General features: G+C 39.0%; 1 protein-coding gene, 1 long non-coding RNA gene and 1 pseudogene across 4 annotated transcripts; 1 reads left to right on the forward strand and 2 right to left on the reverse strand.

The window, feature by feature from the left end:
• Positions 1-151: 151 nt before the first annotated feature.
• Positions 152-7,631, forward strand: LOC114283269 (uncharacterized protein At4g26485). The gene is made up of 3 exons (XM_028226084.2): positions 152-495; positions 2,152-2,350; positions 6,605-7,631. The coding sequence occupies exons 1-3, from the start codon at positions 312-314 to the stop codon at positions 7,410-7,412; spliced, it is 1,191 nt and encodes a 396-aa protein (XP_028081885.2). The 5' UTR covers positions 152-311; the 3' UTR covers positions 7,413-7,631.
• Positions 2,854-6,287, reverse strand: LOC145797457 (histone H1.2-like; annotated as a pseudogene). Its single transcript, XR_014339003.1, has 2 exons — positions 6,258-6,287; positions 2,854-3,424 (listed from the first exon to the last, which is right to left on the reverse strand). The product of XR_014339003.1 is annotated as a histone H1.2-like (transcript).
• Positions 7,632-8,558: 927 nt separating the features above from the next.
• Positions 8,559-13,813, reverse strand: LOC114283270 (uncharacterized). 2 transcript variants are annotated; one of them, XR_014338960.1, is made up of 2 exons: positions 13,703-13,813; positions 8,559-9,054 (listed from the first exon to the last, which is right to left on the reverse strand). It is a non-coding gene; the product is annotated as an uncharacterized LOC114283270 (long non-coding RNA). The 2 variants fall into 2 exon arrangements; XR_003636509.2 differs by lacking the exon at positions 13,703-13,813 and adding an exon at positions 11,864-11,974 and having other exon boundaries at positions 8,832-9,054.
• Positions 13,814-17,492: the final 3,679 nt, after the last annotated feature.

Genomic DNA, 17,492 nt, shown 5'->3' on the forward strand with positions numbered 1-17,492 from the left:
TCTTACGTACGCTTCTCCTCGGCGCAGTAAAATCCGATATTTCCCAAACTACCCTTTTAAAATCCCATTTCGTCACAGACACCAAACGTTTGGTAATAGTGGCACAGCTGTTATTCTCACGAGACTTGGGTGGGCATTCTGTCAAATTTGAATTTGTCGTTTTCTTATTAATACTCGCAAATCTGCAATATAACGAGCGTGTACTTTCTCTCTCTCTCGTCTCTGCAACTCTTCCCTATCTTTTTTTGTGCGGAGTAGAGAGAGAGACAGAGAGAGAGAGTGAGTGCGTGTGCGATACGGAAAAGCCATTAATGGAAAAAGCAGAGGTGGTAGTGGTCAAAGAAGTAGATGAAGAAAGTGAGATATGGGTAAAGCATTACAAATCCTCTCATCAGATACTTGTAGTTGGTGATGGAGATTTCTCTTTCTCTCTCTCTTTGGCTCACTCTTTTCGCTCTGCTTCTAACATCCTCGCTTCTTCTCTCGACTCCTATGGTAACCCCCCCTCTCTCTCTCTCATCGGTACGTACGGATATGCGATTCTTGTATCGTTTTCTTGGAGTTTCCACTAGGGTTTTCTTTAATGTAAATGGAAAAAAACCCAACCCATAATATATATATATATATATATATGTATGTTTTTCTCCTCTGTGATGGAAATCGTGATTCGTTTTCAGAGAAATTGATACATTCCTTGTTTCATTTAATGTTGGTTTTTTATTACCCATTTCATTGGCTTTCTTTTATTTTGCTTCTCAAAGGGTTTTTGATTCTCAGGTTTGTTTGTGTGTTGGTTTTATTTATTTATTTTTCCAGAAAATTAGGAATGGGTATTATATATTCAATTGAATGGAGGCCTTATTATTATATCTCATGTTTCAAATTCAAGATTTTAATTTATGATGATGATGATTGTCTGAGAAGTTGACTAACGTCTCTGATCAGTGAGTGGATCTTTCGCTTATAAGAATGTATTATGGCAAAACCCGTCAGATATTTGTATAGTTGTATGTCTGTGTTTATGCTACTTTTCTCTTCTGTAATGGCTATGGTGATTCTTCTGTCAACTAACATTTCTCAAAAATGTGATATACAATACTTCTTGTTTCATGTACTGTAGTAACTGTGTAGGTATTTTTTTGTTTGAATTTTCCCTAATGTTGGTCAATATGCCAATTGATTTTGTTTTGTGGAAAAGTCAAATTGGTTATTGTTTGTTCTGTTCAGGCGTAGCGGTGATCTAATCTCACATCTGTTAGGTTTTTTTTCTTCATGTTTTGATGGGAAAAAGATCTTAAGGATAGCTCAATATAGAGGATGATCAGGTGTAGATATCTCGCATATTCTGATACTCAACCCATCTAGGAGAGCACACAGTGTGAAGAGAGTAGAAGATCTCCATCCTAGCCTATAATTCTTTCTTCTTCTAAGCTTCCAGAGACATACATCCTGGCCCAAGGCAATGAAAACACCATCAGATAATCCACTCTTTTTGGGCCCAAGGCAAAAATCTAAATGGGCTTCTTTAGTTTTCATCATATTTTTATTATTATTCAAAGCTTATGTTTCTTGCCTTTGGAATCATATATTTGTAAAGAGATTTGTTAAGAATAAAAGCTACTTAAAACTAATAAAAATATGAGGCTCTCTCTATACGAGGCCTTAGGCAGCAGAGTCACTTGCCTAATGGATAAGCCACTAACAATTAGCTTAGGTTTCATTCTCCAAAACTCATACCCCATTTCTTTGGCTTTTTTTTTGTTTCCCTCACCCGTTTTTCCATCCTTCTGAAAAGGATGGCTTTGATTCTCATGTTTGGTGTTGTTTTAATGTCCAGAAAATTAGAAAAGGACTTGCCTCTTACTCATATGGGTCATATCATATTCAATTGAATGGAGGCCCTAGTATGTCATGCCTTAAATTCAAAATATTTTTTATCATCATAGAAGCTGACTAGTTTTAAATTTTGTATCAATTAGATGACTTATGTTGGGAAGATATCCATTTCATCATCTGATGTTGATTCGTGTGCTACTGATTTTTGCCTTTCTCAAGTTGAGTACATTTGTTCATATTCTTTATATATTTTGGTCTCTCGGTATTGATATTTTCTTCTTGGCATTTTTATTCTTTATTTATCTCTTTAACTAGATACATTGATCAAGAAGTACAAGCAAGCGAAGTCAAATTTGGAAAAATTGGAGTTGTGGGGAGCATCCATTTTACATGGAGTCGATGCAACCAAAATGAAGCGTCATACCGATCTCCGAATGCGGAAGTTTGATCGGATTATTTTTAACTTTCCTCATGCAGGCTTCCATGGAAAAGAAGACATGGTCCATCTCATCAAGTGAGTGGCTTTCTTGTGAATTCTTTTATATTTCCTCAATCGTTCTTTATCAAGTATGATAAACACATCTGTCTATGTGTATTAAGCTTGCCTATGTAATCTTCCTCACGTGTTGTTATCAATACTCAGCATAGTCATTATTTTTTTTCTTGTTTTCCATGCAATGTAATTAAATGAACTTTTTGATTATGGACATGCCTGTGGTTTGAGCATGTGCTGACAATTTTAAGCATCTGATACGGCGAAAGTACCATTCTACTACTTGGTGACACTTCCATGATTTGAATGTTATCCAAAAGTATTGTTTTATCTGCGTTGCAATTTTGTGAATGCATGCTTTGCTACTTTGGGTTTGTAACTGTTAATGTAAATGTAAATTGTAAATAGTAAATCACCACTACCTACCACCATCACCTACCACCACCTACTCCTCACCTACTACACTCACCCTCTCCTATATAATGAGCCACTCACCATTTGTAATATACACAACAAGCATACATTATTCAATAATACAATTTTCTATTTCTTTTATACATCTGTTTTAACATGGTATCAGAGCTAAGTTAAGAACTTAGTATTTTTCGCTTCACCGGCGGGCGGCAACCTCGCCTTGGCCGCCCGCCGGACCTCAACCTAGTCCGCTAAAATTTTCTGCACATACCTTGAAATTTCCCTTCTTCAACCTTCTTTGTCTTCACCGGCGTAACCGCCTTCGCCTTCGCCTTCGCAACAACCGTCTTCTTCACGGGAGCTTTCACTATCGCCGCCGCAGCAGGAGCCTTCTTGACAGCGGCTGATACAGGCTTTGCCGCCGAAGACAGCTTGAACGAGTTCTTAACCTTCACAAGCTTCTCAGATGCGACGAGCTTCTTCAACTGAACGAGCAAAAGCTTCTTGAAATTCGGCCGCAGATGAGCTTTTTTGCTTCTCTTCGATGAACTTCGCAATCGCGTACTGGCTCGTCGCCGGCGTTGGAGGCCAAGCTCCGGCATCGTCTCCTACTTCCACCCCAGCTCCGCCGGCTACTACTCCACCAGCCACTCTGTTCCTCCACCTGCACCGCTTGCTGCTCTACCTTTCTACCAAGCTCATCTGCAAACCCAATGAGGAACACATTTTTAATATTTTTACATCAACTTCTCTTATCTTTCCACTTTCTTTTCTTTTTTTTATATTTATTCTACTCCATTTGTTTGAAAAGCAACCGACACCTCACCTGGCTTACACACCACCCACGTTATCACACTTTTATTTTAATATATATATCTCTTAAAATAATGAATCATAATCTTCTTTTTGAAAACATAATCATCAAACAAAAACACAACACAACCACCCCCGTTATCACACTTTTATTTTAATATATATATATCTCTTAAAATAATGAATCATAACACCCAAACCATGGGCTGGTTCCACTTTCATACTTTTCTTTTATTTTAATATATATATATATATCTATATTTTTTTTTATTCTAATATATTTCCACTCCCCCTACTTTTATTTTATTTTATTTTATTTTTATCTTTCTTTTTTTTCCATCAATATTTCATTATTTTACCACTCGTTAGTGAGCATCACCTTTTTTTTTTTTTCATTATCTTATTCTTATTATTACTATTATTCTTATTTTTTTTTTATTCCACCAAAAAAAAAAAAAAAAAAAAAACACAACGTTTGAATCTCACATTTCCTTTTTATTTTTTTGCACACCAAACTTATTTTATTCATCTCGGGATTCATCCCGGTCACCATTTTACACCACAAAAAAAAAAAAAAAAAAAAAACCACAACAAAACCACAACAAAACCAACACAAATCCGAACAGTGGGATTTTTCTTCTCTACTCTGCCGCCGGTCTTTTCTTCTTGCCTCCGTCCTGGGCGGCCCTTGCCGGTGTTGCCTCCGTGTTTCCCACTCCACTGGGCACGATCACTACTCCCTGCTCCTCCACTGTAGCATATGGCGGCCCTCCAAATCGGAACATCACGGTGGCCTTCCGCTTCAGCTCCTTGTTTTCTGCCCTTAGCACGCTTATCTCTGCTCGCGCATCCTTATACATGCGTTGGAGCAGAGCCAGTTGGGAGTTTAATTGCTGCACCTCATTTGTCCTACTCTGCAGCCGGTGCGACAAGTTTGTGACCGCCGTCATGGACTCCACACATGCCTTCAAAGTATACTGATTAGCCTCCACATCCGTTTGCACTGCCATTTTTTGCTCCACCGACTGCATCGGAAAGTTCAACGGAGCAAACCCAGTGGTGTTTGGTTGAGGTTCACGGGACACCGCACCAGTTCTCTCTCCTGTGGACTCGTTGAGATCGGGAAAGAGAGTAAGCAGCCCACGGGAAGACGAGGCCATTTTCTGGGCAACAGAGTGTTACAGAATATCTCTCACAACAGAGTGTTACAGACTATCTCTCTCAGCAAAACGACCTCTCTTTCTCAGCAAAACGAAGAATTTTTTAGAGGTTTCTCTCAGTTTTTCTGTCTCAGTTTCTGCCTCCTCCGCTTCGGTTTATAAAGACCATGACACAGAGGCAGCCACGCGCATCGCGCGCCTTTTGACGCCGACAACCTGGCACACCTTTTCATGGCACGCCTTTTGATGCCTCGGGCACGCCTTTTGATGACACGCCTTTTGAGGGTGCGGGCACACTTTTTGAGGGCACGACTTTTGAGGACTCGATATCTACATCCATGTCTATCTTTTGGGCAGCCTATCTACACACTCATACAGTGTCTTCTACACCGGTCAGCTTTATCAATCCCCTTGTTTCAACCTCAAATAGGTTTCTATCTTCACACCTATTTGAGTTTGAGGGGGGGTTATACACAGTATCATGTATAAGTCGCCCATGGCGCACTCCCTAAGTCACCCCCTTGGTGCACTACCACAATCTTCTACATCGGTCCGACATGACCCCATAAACTGTCCCGACATTGATTCCGGTCAGCTGCTACATCGGTCCGACATGACCTCGTAAACTGTCTTCTACAACGGTCCGACATGACCTCGTAAACTGTCCTGCTACATCGGTCCGACATGACCCCGTAAACTGTCTTCTACAACGGTCCGACATGACCCCGTAAACTGTCCTGCTACAACGGTCCGACATGACCCCGTAAACTGTCTTCTACATCGGTCTGACACGACCACACAGTGTCTGCTACAACGGTCCGACATGACCCCGTAAACTGTCCTGCTACACCGGTCCGACATGACCCCATAAACTGTCTGCTACATCGGTCTGACACGACCACACAGTGTCTACTACAACGGTCCGACATGACCCCGTAAACTGTCTGCTACAACGGTCCGACACGACCATACCGTGTCTTCTACAACGGTCTGACACAACCATACTGTGTCTCCTATCCTGTTTTATTATATTTATCAGTTTATTTTTCTGTTTTGTGACTCTCTCCAAACTCAAGTTGGCTAGTGCCTATCCTCCTTGAGTTTGAGGGGGGCTGTTAATGTAAATGTAAATTGTAAATAGTAAATCACCACTACCTACCACCATCACCTACCACCACCTACTCCTCACCCACTCCTCACCTACTACACTCACCCTCTCCTATATAATGAGCCACTCACCATTTGTAATATACACAACAAGCATACATTATTCAATAATACAATTTTCTATTTCTTTTATACATCTGTTTTAACAGTAACTTCATCTACTATAACTCCGTATTTAGTCACATAAAAAGAAAAAAACTGCATGTTTGCACGTCCATATGTCCATTCGCATTTATGACATTATGGATAATGATGTGGTTCCTTTTTGTGTTAATTATCATATGCCAAATTTGAAGTGTTGGGGGCTTGGGTGACTAATCTCAATTGCCCATCCCATGGTAATACAATTTATGGAACTGGGAAGACATTTGAACCTTACAGAAACTGAATCCTGTTGTTTCCATCTGTGTCGAACAATTTATTAACAAGGACATTAATGCATCTTACTTTCTCACAATAATACAAGATTTCCAGCATGCAACAAAATGAATATGGACATGGGTCATAGAGCATATGAACCCTTGACGCACACGTGTTTTTGTTTGGCATTTCATTAAGTATCCTCAATTTATCCACAAAAAATTAGTATATGCATTTCAAAACATTGAATTTGCTTATGTATCATTAGGCTTATTGTTTTTCTTTCTTTAATGTTGATTTAATTTTTTTCTGGGTTCCCTTATTTTGTACGTTTTCATTACCTGTTTTATGCAATATACAGGATGCATAGATGTCTTGTGCATGGATTCTTCAGGAATGCAAGTGGCATGCTACGTGCTGATGGCGAAATCCATGTAAACCACAAAACCACACCTCCATTTAGCCACTGGAATCTTGAGGAACTCGCAGCTCAAAATTCTTTGGCATTAATTGACCTTGTTGATTTTAAAATAGAGGACTACCCCGGTTACAACAATAAGAGGGGTGCTGGTTTGAGATGTGATGAGCCCTTCCCTTTAGGAGAGTGCAGTACCTTCAAATTCAGATTCTCACCGACTGCTAAGAAAATACTGAAAGCTCGGAGGAACTTGGATACGTCTCACCAAAAATTTCAACTTCTTCAAGATACTCCTATTCAAACACTACAACCGCCAATTCCTTTTGAATTCAGACTGCATCAAACAAATTTCACAGCATGTATGAATAACATCACAGGGTACGATGGAACACCTCGATATCTTCAAGATACGCCAATTCAAACACTGCAACAGCCAATTTCTTTTGAATCCAGACTTCCTCAAACAAATTTCACGACATATATGAATGACAGCCCAGTTGATGTCAGAAATGAATGCTCCAGGATCTTCCATGAGTACTTCAACCATATCTTGGAAACATTTGGAAGAACTGATTGCGATGTGTATAATTCTGCTCATGAAGCACTGAAGCTTGGTTTTCGTAGATATACAGAAGTGCAGGGAAGAGACTTGAACGGTTACATAAACATTTTGCAAGAGCTTCAACGTCTGAGTGTTGTGAGATCAGCATGGTTGCAGAACACTTTGTTGGGTCTTGATCACCAGCTGTGAGTGAGAATCGGACTGAAACTTGTTTGTGAAAAACAGCTGAATTGCTTTTGTGCACTTTTGTTGCTAGAATTGTGTTGAGAACACTAATATAGAGGTAAAAACCATACTTGACTTTGGGGTATTTAGTGTACACAGTGGTATGTAGTTGAAGACCTCTATATGAGCAAATTATGTATAGTGTTGCAAGATGCAAGCGAAGTAAATTACTTTTGTGGATCAGTTGTGTGCATATCTAGAAGGATTGACTTATGATCATTTGCAGTCTTTTGGGTAATGCTATATAATTTTCCTAAAAAATGATTGGTGGTCCGAATTTGTGTGGCTTAAGTGGCTTAAATGTGTCAAACGATGTTGTTTTAAGTTCAAAATGATGCCGTTTTGAGTCATTCGAATTAAGAAAATTTGAGCTATCTACCATTGGAGAATTTTCTTGGTGCCGTCTTCTGGATATTTTTTGAACCCTAGGGGAATCTATCCATGTGTATCACAGCCATGCACAAACCATGAGAACCTCCAACCATACATGATGCGATGACATGATTGGGTGGTATTAAGCTGTGCAAGCAAAAGTAGAGTGATGCCTAACCATACATGATGCTATGACATGATTGGGTGGTATTAAGCTGTGCAAGCAAAAGTAGAGTGATGCCAAATGAGTTAGAGCAAATTTTGCCTATTGTTGAGGTAGTACCTTTAATATATATATATATATATATATCCTATTTATGTATATATTTGAAAAATAACATTGGGGTTTGACAGATGTTATGATTAAACAGGAATTAAATAAAATTGAGAAATTAAATTGACAATTAAAATTAAGATTTGAGAAATTGATTTTTGGGAAAAAATCCTAGGGCAAAGAATTCATCACTAACCATATAAACGATATTAAATATCGGCCAATAATTGCAATCCAGTTTGAAATACCCAATATTTCACAACTACAAGCTCGAAATATTGATCAAGAGGGTTGTTGCATTCAACGTACAGGCACAAATCATTCCAAGTAGTACGAGGCGTTTGCTCTAAATTACGGTAGCAACACGACCCGTCTCTCGTAGCATGACTCGTCTCGTACTTTGAATACAAATATAAAGAAAACTAATGCATGGAAAGCATTAAACAATCATAGAGTAAAATACTGAAAGAGATGAAAAGAACAATGATTAAAAACTTCTAAATCATCCATACATTGATTCAAACCGATTCACAATCAAAGCTTATAAAAAATCTTATTACATGGCTAGAGTTTCATCAAAATCCTAGAAAAGAAGACTAGCTACTTATGGAAGAGGGAAGAGGATGAGGAAGAAGCCCCCATGGAAGTTGTCCTTTAAGCTTGAGGAAAAATCTCATTTTCAAACCCTAGTCTCTCATTTTCTTAGAACATTTTTCGAACCCCCTTTCAGTCCACTATTTTTCTTTATTCCCAGCAAAAGAGCATTAAAATTTATTGCACGCATCCCTAGGTGGGCTGCTTGAACGCCCATGTGGGCCGCTCGAGTAGTGGTGGGCCGCACGTACGGTGAAGCTCGGCCGAACGTGCGATGAGGTGGCTGGCTCGGCTTTTTCACTTCTCGCATAGAGAATCTGCTTTCGTGTCCCTTTTTTGATTGAATTTATATATTTCCTGCTAAATCTGTACAAGTGCACAAAACACATCATCTCCACCAATAAAACAAAATTGAAAGACTATAAATGTAACTTAAACGACCTTAATGTGGTACCTTTCGGCCCACATCACATCCCCCAACTTACATTTTGTTAGTCCTCGAGCAAAACAAAACAAATAAGAGAAGTAAAATAACTCTAAACCACTTTCGTATGAATCACGATTACATTTAGCATATGCAACAAGCCTTTCAACCATAAGGTTATCCCAGGTAGACGAGTATAGTCTCGTGAGGGTTTCCAGAAATGATACTCACAATCATCAACATATTCATATCTGTTCAACAACAATTAACCACACCATTCCATCTAACAATCAACTTATGTGCCACTACAGTGTGATATTAAAATATGACGAGTCATTGAAGGCACAATGGACAAGCATGAAGGAATCTATTGAGTCAAAACCACAATTCAATTAATATAAATGTTAAGTCCCCTGCACTTGTGAATGCTAGTAAACCCATCATAAGTGCCCATGGTGTAAAGTGCATTTCCCATAACTAGTTAACTGTCCACTATAATTGCTAATGTAACTCACAATAACACCTAACATATACAGAAAGACTAAACTGTTGCAACCAAGATTCTTAATTTTTTTTTTTTGGAAAGCCTGTGCAATGTCTTGAGTCATTAGGCTTTCTAATCAACCCATGTAACAAGCATTGAGCCAATGACTCCCAAACCAGACGGTTTTAGGACACTAGGTGTGAAGACACCCCTACGGGGTTAATAACTCTAGCTAAAAAGGTTACGAATCCGAATAAGTTATTCTCCTTATTTTTCCTTAACTGTGCAATGTCTAGGTCCCTTAAGCTTTCTAATTAACCCATGTAGCAAGTATTGGGCCAATGACTCCCAAACCAGACGCTTTTAGGGCACTAAGTGTAAAGACACCCTTACGGGTTTAATAACTCGAGTTAAAGAGGCTACGAACCCAAACAAGTCAAGTGTTTTTTTTTTTTTTAAAGAATCTTGGCTACTCATTTATTCTTTTCTGCAACACTAGCAATTATCAATGATGTACACTAGGGATTAGAATAGAGAGGTCACTGCTATGAAAGTGTATTCATGTGAATCGAGGCATACTCATGATAAGTGTACTAATACCACAAATACAAACAATTCTCCTAGTGCAAACATCACATGCGAGTATCTACCAATAAATCCTTTTCATATAAGTCTACTATGTTCTCCAATTAACATATGCTCAAATCACTACCATACTGGCACAAAGTGAAAATCAAGTGAAATGGTGCAATCAAGTGCAACAAATACAAATATGAATTATTTTTACAAAAACCTTCACCCCCAACTAGAATACAACATTGTCCTCAATGTAAGCAAGTGGAAAGTGGATAGTAAAATGAGAGAGAGAGAGAGGATCTTACCAAACGGCGTAGGGGTACATCCAGCGAGGCAAGGACATACCAAACACACGCACACTCTTTTTTTATTTTTTTTTTTGACACACCACACTGAAAACACACAATAATAAATAAATAAATAAAACTAAAATGCTCAGGTTTCCTTCCGCGAAGAGCTAAATTTATTATCTTCAACCAAATATCAATACAAACTTATTTTCGTCTTTTCTTCCAATTTATGACATATGGGTCCTTGTAACGAAAATAAATTAACCCGTCCAACAGTGCAAGACTAGGTTGTAAATGACTTGTGGGAAAACGATTCACAGAGTGGAGAAATATGTGTGTGAAAAGTATAGTGTGTAAAGTAATCTCATGGGTGTAGACACCCCATTTTTGACCGACCTTAAGACTCAGACGTCATCGTTTGAGTGCTCGATGATTGTGCTTGTTTGTGCTCGTTTTGAGTTTCCGAAGTTTTCGACTGAGTGCCTTGCCTCCGGGCCTCTAAACTCTTTGTGTTTTGGCTTGGTTCGTAGACCATGCCTTGTTGACCTTGCCTGGAGGGAGAGAGGGGTCTGTAGATCACTTTTTGTGGTCGTAGACCACTTTTCTCTCCTGTAGGCTAGTTTTCGGTTTCCGGAGTCTTCGGTTGCGCGCCTTGGCTTAGGACCTCTTAATGTTCTCCTCTTGGCTTGGTTTTTGGATCATGCCTTGTTGCCTTGGTCTAGAGGGACACAAAGGTCTTGTAGACCACTTTTCCCTCCCGTAGACTACTTTTGGTGCCCATAGACTAGTTTTCGAGGTTTTCAGCTGCGTGCCTTGACCCGCGGACTCTTGTCTTGCATCCTTTTTGGTTTGTTTTTGGCACTAACCTTGTTTTCCTTTCTTGGAGGGTGGAATATGGGTTGTAGACCAGTTTCTCTCCCTGAAAACCACTTTTCTTCCCCGCCAACCAGTTTTCTGGTCGGCCAGCTGGTCTTGGTGGTCTTTGGACTACCAAAAGTGGTCAGCAGCCATGCCACCACATTGCTTTCATTGTGCAGACCAATTCTCCCCCTTGCCGACCAGTTGGTCTCCTTGCAGACCACTTTTCCTGGTCGGTCGACTAGTGTAAGTAGCTGGCCGACCACTTCAAGTGGTCGGCAGCTTTCCTGCATTTTCTGCAGATGTTGTGGATGCCAGCTGTGCCAGCTGGAGAGTACAGATTGCATCCTCCATATATGGAGGGATTGCACCAAGCTTCTAGCTTCTCCAAGAAGCTTGAAGCTTGGAGTTCTATAAGAGGGAGGCTCTCTCTCCCTTTTCCAGGTTGAGAAACTTGAAGAGCAAAAGTTTACTCTCTCTCTCTCTCTCTCTATATATATATATATATATATATTTGTGCCTTAAAGTGTTGCCTTTTCATACCTTTGCACACAAACATCTACTCAAATACCTTCCTCTTGTTGCTGAGGTACTTGGAAGCTTTATTTGAGTGGTTTTAAGCTGGTTTTTGCCTCAGAGCTTGCTGTTTTCCTGTCACACCCCAAAATTTGAGACCACAGGAGAAATACATAAAGTACAACTCAAACAAAAGAGATAACCACAATAGTTTAATATACACATATAAGTAGAGTTATAACATAGATAACTGATTTGAGTTCCATTAGAGGTTTACAAAACACTGTCAAACCAAAAGGTAAAAGGAGAGAGCAAACAAAAACAAACTATTAGTTCAAAATTTTCAAGTGAACCACGGCTCTAAAACTTCATCTTGATTGTCTTCGGAATAACTCTCCCCGTCGTAAGCTGCTTCTTCACATGGCATAACACGCCATGAGCTTGGAATGCCCAGTAAAACCACATACACCCCTATATCTTCTATCAATTAATCAACCATACACAAAACAAATCAGAAAACATAACATACTTACGTTAAGGTTTTATGAATTAGTAGTTAGACTAGGCATCTAGAACCCCCCAAAGAGATCCTTCTACCCAACCACAAGATTAAACACTAGACTACTAAGAACTCCTCCTTTTGCTGCTTTGCAAACCTTACCATCCATGCCCACCTCCCGGTTATTTACCGGTCAGCGATATCGATGGACCTCAAAAGGGACGGCCAAACAAGTAGGCTCGCTTACACCCCAAATCATGCATAGGGCTCGCTTACACCCTGCACATACCATACTAAAGGGCTCGCTTACACCCTGAAATCACCGCATAGAGTCTGAATACGTCTGTGTCAACCTGGGGGCTTGCTCAAAACGCTTACACAAGACTTAATTCATTTGGTATTAATCTCATCATAATTCATGTCATGCATATGTATAAAAGTGTTCTAAAACACTAAGATGAACGTCACCCATTGCCAGCCCCTTATTATTTCTCGTTTATTAGATCTTTTGCTAGGTAAGTTAGTCACATTCGATAATTCGGTCATATAAAAGAGTATGAGAAAAACATACGAGAGGAAATATAGTCCATGATCATCATTCATAAGTATAGTAAGGCAAGAAAACAACATTAGAAATGCTTTGAAACACTTAGAAACAAATAACATAATAGAACACAATTTCCAGCACTGTTTGGTTCGACAGGGCTAACAAGAACACTTTGGTAAAAATACTTCTAGGTCAAATTAGGGGCTGAAATTGCACAGAAATAGTATTCAATCTGTCTAGTTTTAGTTCCAATTTTCAGAAGTTGCACAGCCCCTCCAAAAATTCATCTACAAACTATATTTGAAAACCTGTCCAGATTTGTCACCCTTTGGGAAAACTAGCTTTTCTCTCAATCTACCCGGCGGTTTTCACTAAAATAAAATCTGTTGGAAAGAGGACTCAGAGTTCTAAATTTTGACAGAAGAACCAACATGAGATGATTTTTCTAGAATTTTATAAAATTTCTAAAAGTGGACTGTTTTTTAGAGATTCAGGACCATATTTTTCAACAAATTATCCAAGCCCTAAAAACACACAATTAGGAGCTAATAAAATTGTCACAAGCTCTAAACACATAAAATATCCTACAATAAATTCAGATTTGAGAATTAGATAGATTTGATATTTCTTTTAAATTAGAGAAGTTGCAACAGTGCCTAATTTCACAAATTTGCAAGACAATAACACTATATCATACCCACACCTTCACACACACCAAACAAAACCTATTTACCATTAATTTGTAACACAATAGGCATACTAGACAATAGAATGAGATAAGGAAAGGATTGGAGAAAATAAGGGAGAGGTATGTTCTTACCTGCAAGAATTCCTTCTTTTTTTTTTTTTTTTTCTTTCTTCTCCTTACTTCTCTACTTCCCTTGAGCCAACTCTCCCTCTCTCACCCTCTCCTTGGGCTGTTGAAAAACGTAGGAATGGATTTGGACAAGCTCTCAATTTATAGAGTATAAGAGTAGCTTAATGGCTAAGGGAACTAAATATCTAGATATTTGTTTTTTTATTTTTGGTTTGTTGTTATGCAATCAACTTTTCAACCAACATATTATATATATATATATATATATTTAAACTATGTATATATTCAAATAAATAATAGTATTCCATTCAAATAAATAATAAATGAAAGAACAAAAAAAAAAAATAGAAATAAAAAATAAAATTTGTGAATTAATTTAGAAATTATGAGGTAAAATAAATAAAACCAAGTTTTCGGATAGTTCCAATTATAAAGTGGTGTTCCATGATTTAATTATGGTAACACACGGAGAAATTATTCTTTACTTGGGCCCTTACGCAGACTTTCACGGAACTAGGGCTAAAATGCTATTAACCTAAGGCTCAGGGTTTCAAGTGTAATTACAAAAAAATTAGGGTCTCTACATTTCCAGTTGGTCTTCAAGGGTGAGTGTTTTCCCTCTTTAAGCTTTGTTTTGCTTAAACATTTGGCCATCTTTTCATGATGTTTTAGGCCTAACTTTAAACTAAAAAAAGCTTCATTTTCAAGTGCTTAAAATGTTTGTTTGAGGCCTCTTTAGTGTTGGGGGTGGTCTACCCCCTTTTGTGCCTTATTTTGCTTTGTTTTTGAGCCATCTCTTTAAGCCTTTGAGATCACCTTCTCTTGGCCTTTTAACCACTGAATTCCAGTGGATTTTTGGTGGTAGAAATGTGGTTTTGAGGCCTAAAATGAGAAGGGGTGGTCCCCTCTCCTTTTGTCTTGTTTGTATGCATAGAGGGCCTATCAAATAAGCATGTGTTTACATTCTTTTGTGGCTTTGTTTAAGCTTGTTTTTGTGACTTTTTGGACCTGATATGACTCTGTTTTTGGCTGGTTTGGTAGTCTCTTGAGTGCTTCATACACTTGTAGTGTAATTCTACATTGCGAGCCTAACATGCTCTATACTCTAGACCATCATTCTAGCCTATTTTGACTACACTCCAGCATGATTTTATCCATGTTTTGCCATGCTTAAGCTCTGTTTTAAGTGTTTTGGGTCATGTATGCCTTACTTTGTATAGCCATGGTGCAATCTTGCTCATTAGCTTTGAGTTTCAAAGTCTCTAGCATGCTTGGAATGTGATGTTTGCATGGTATAGCCTCAGTTCTCACATGATTTCAGAGCATATTTCATTGCCACACTCTCACATTTTCCACTTTTTCAATGTGTTTGAAAGTTGTGTCTTCATGCATTGTTTGTGAGCCAATGTGTATGCATGTTTGCCTAAGCTCTTGAGCTCCATTTCAGCATGTTCTTGACCCTTAACTTGGCATGGTTAAGCTCTATCCAGAGTTGGTTTAATGGTTTAAGCTTAGTATTGCATGCTCTTTGTGTATTGCTCTTAACTAGCCTTATGCTCTAGGCCTCCTAACATGCCTCATTTGTGTTGTTTAGATGATTTGGTATCATTTAACACTTCATTTCAGAGCATGTGGCATTGCCATATTCACATGCATGTCACTCTTTAATTGCGTCTAAGAGTTGTGCCTTTATGCCTTGCTTGCGAGCCATGAGTTGAATGTGCATTCCATGCTCTTTGTGCCTAGGTTTTGTTGAGTTTTGGCCACTGTTTTGAAGTTTCTCAGGTCTGTCCATGTTTGGTTTGGCCATTTGTGCATTGTCTTGCATGCTTCATGTGTGATACACTTCACTTGTCTTGATACCTTAGCTCTTAAACATGCTATGCATGCATTGTTCATATGTTGGAATCTTGTGCATGCCATTAGCATTGTTAGGTCGATCATGTTGCATTGCATTGTGTTTGGATAGAGTGTTAATCCAAACACGAGAAACAAGGGATGTTTCATACTTGAAGTGATGAAACGTGCCTCATTTCTTAGTCGCCGACCCTCTTGATCATGCATGATAGAGGTTAAGGCCCTTATGTGTTATTTGTGCATTCATTGATATTGAATTGTGCAATCTTGGCTTCTCGGCCATCGTGCATTGTGATGCTCGGTTGGTGGCCCGAGAGTCGAGAACCGCACTCCCTTGAGCTTAAGAAATGATAGGGAGAGTGGTTGTGCACACATACCTTGCAAATACACTGCTGTGCCCCTTTTTGTTCTCTGTTGCAGCAAATTAAAGCTTGACAGGATTTTCTGGTCGGCAGATCAGAAAAATTAGCTGGCCGACCACTTTTTCTGGTCTGCAGCATGCTTAAGTGGTCGGCAAGTGGTCTACATCACCCTTTTCTGGTCGGCAACCTTCTTGGAAGTCTCCATGTTGGAGTAGAAGCTATCTGGAGGTTTGTGCAGTGTCCTGAGAACAATTGCAAACAGAGACAAGTTGGGACATAGTGATGGATTTCCAAACGAGGCGACCGAGCATGCATGCACTTCTCGCCCCGAGGCTCCTTTTAATTGCTTTGCTTAGCTAGTTAACTATTTGGTTTTGTACTTAATTAGTTAACGCACTTAGCTATTCATTTGTGTTTGCAATTAGTTAACTTGTTAGTTAATTAGTTGCGTTTTATAATAATTAGTTTAATTAGCTTAGATTAGTTAGTTAGCTTATTATTCGGACCCTCCGTCGAGAGGGCACAACTGTTGTAATAAGTGTGCGTGTGTGTGATGCATGTCTTCCAACCCCAATTTCTTTCTTCCTTTTACTTACCAGCTTTCGATGGTTAGTTTAGGGTCATTTTTAATTAGCATCCTTATGCTTGCATGTTTGCATCATTCATTTGTTTCGTATGCACTGGGTTCGGCACATCATACAAACTGCATTGTATTTTAATACCAATTTGAATATATGTTATCAAGTTGCATTCACATGACATCTTAGAATAGCCGAGTCTTGCATTTTTTACATGTGTTGCATTAGACATTCTTGACATAGCTAGGATCATGCATGATTTCTAACATAACTTCTGTTTTGGCTCGGAGTACACTGTGAGTGTTTATGCTTTAGCATCCTTGCATGTGTGTGAGTGACTGCCATATTAGCATGCTTGCTATGAGGCTATGTGCTTAACTGCTATAACTGCTTGAATGCCTGTGGGTGAAGGTTTGATTGCCTGAATTGGAATAACTCGATGATTGTGAGTTTTAAGCCCACTTGAAGTGGCAAAATTATGTTTTTCTAAGCCTACTTGAGGGTGGTAAATCCGCGTCTTAGCCTACTTGCGAGTAGCACTTTCAAACCACTTTAAAAAATAAACATGAGTTGTTTTGTTCCAATCCGCGTGATTGAGTCTATATTTGTATGCTGTGCGCATCACATAGTAAACTAGCTAATAAACCGGAATAAGAACACATGTGTTTTCAAAACAACATATCATGTTTAGTAGAGGCCGATCTTTGATCGGGCGAGCGGAGGTGCTCATTTCAAGACCTTCCCCTCTCGTACCCAAGTTCCCGAGCTGAGGCAACTTTGGTGACGACGGACACGTGGCCTTAGGCACGAGTCAGGGTTTCCTAAATTTCTCAAAGATAAAATATTTAGGTGGTGACTCTGAAATCTGGCAAAGCAGTCCATGTTTGGTGCTTTTTGATTAAAATCTATTTTCCAAAACGATTTGCTGGATTTGGACTCTTTGGTGATTTATCAGTCTCATATTGCACTTTGTGAGATTAGATTAAGAACTGTGAC

The sequence above is a fragment of the Camellia sinensis genome, chromosome 8 (assembly GCF_055761805.1).
Source record: "Camellia sinensis isolate YWXY chromosome 8, ASM5576180v1, whole genome shotgun sequence".
Lineage (NCBI taxonomy): Eukaryota > Viridiplantae > Streptophyta > Magnoliopsida > Ericales > Theaceae > Camellia > Camellia sinensis.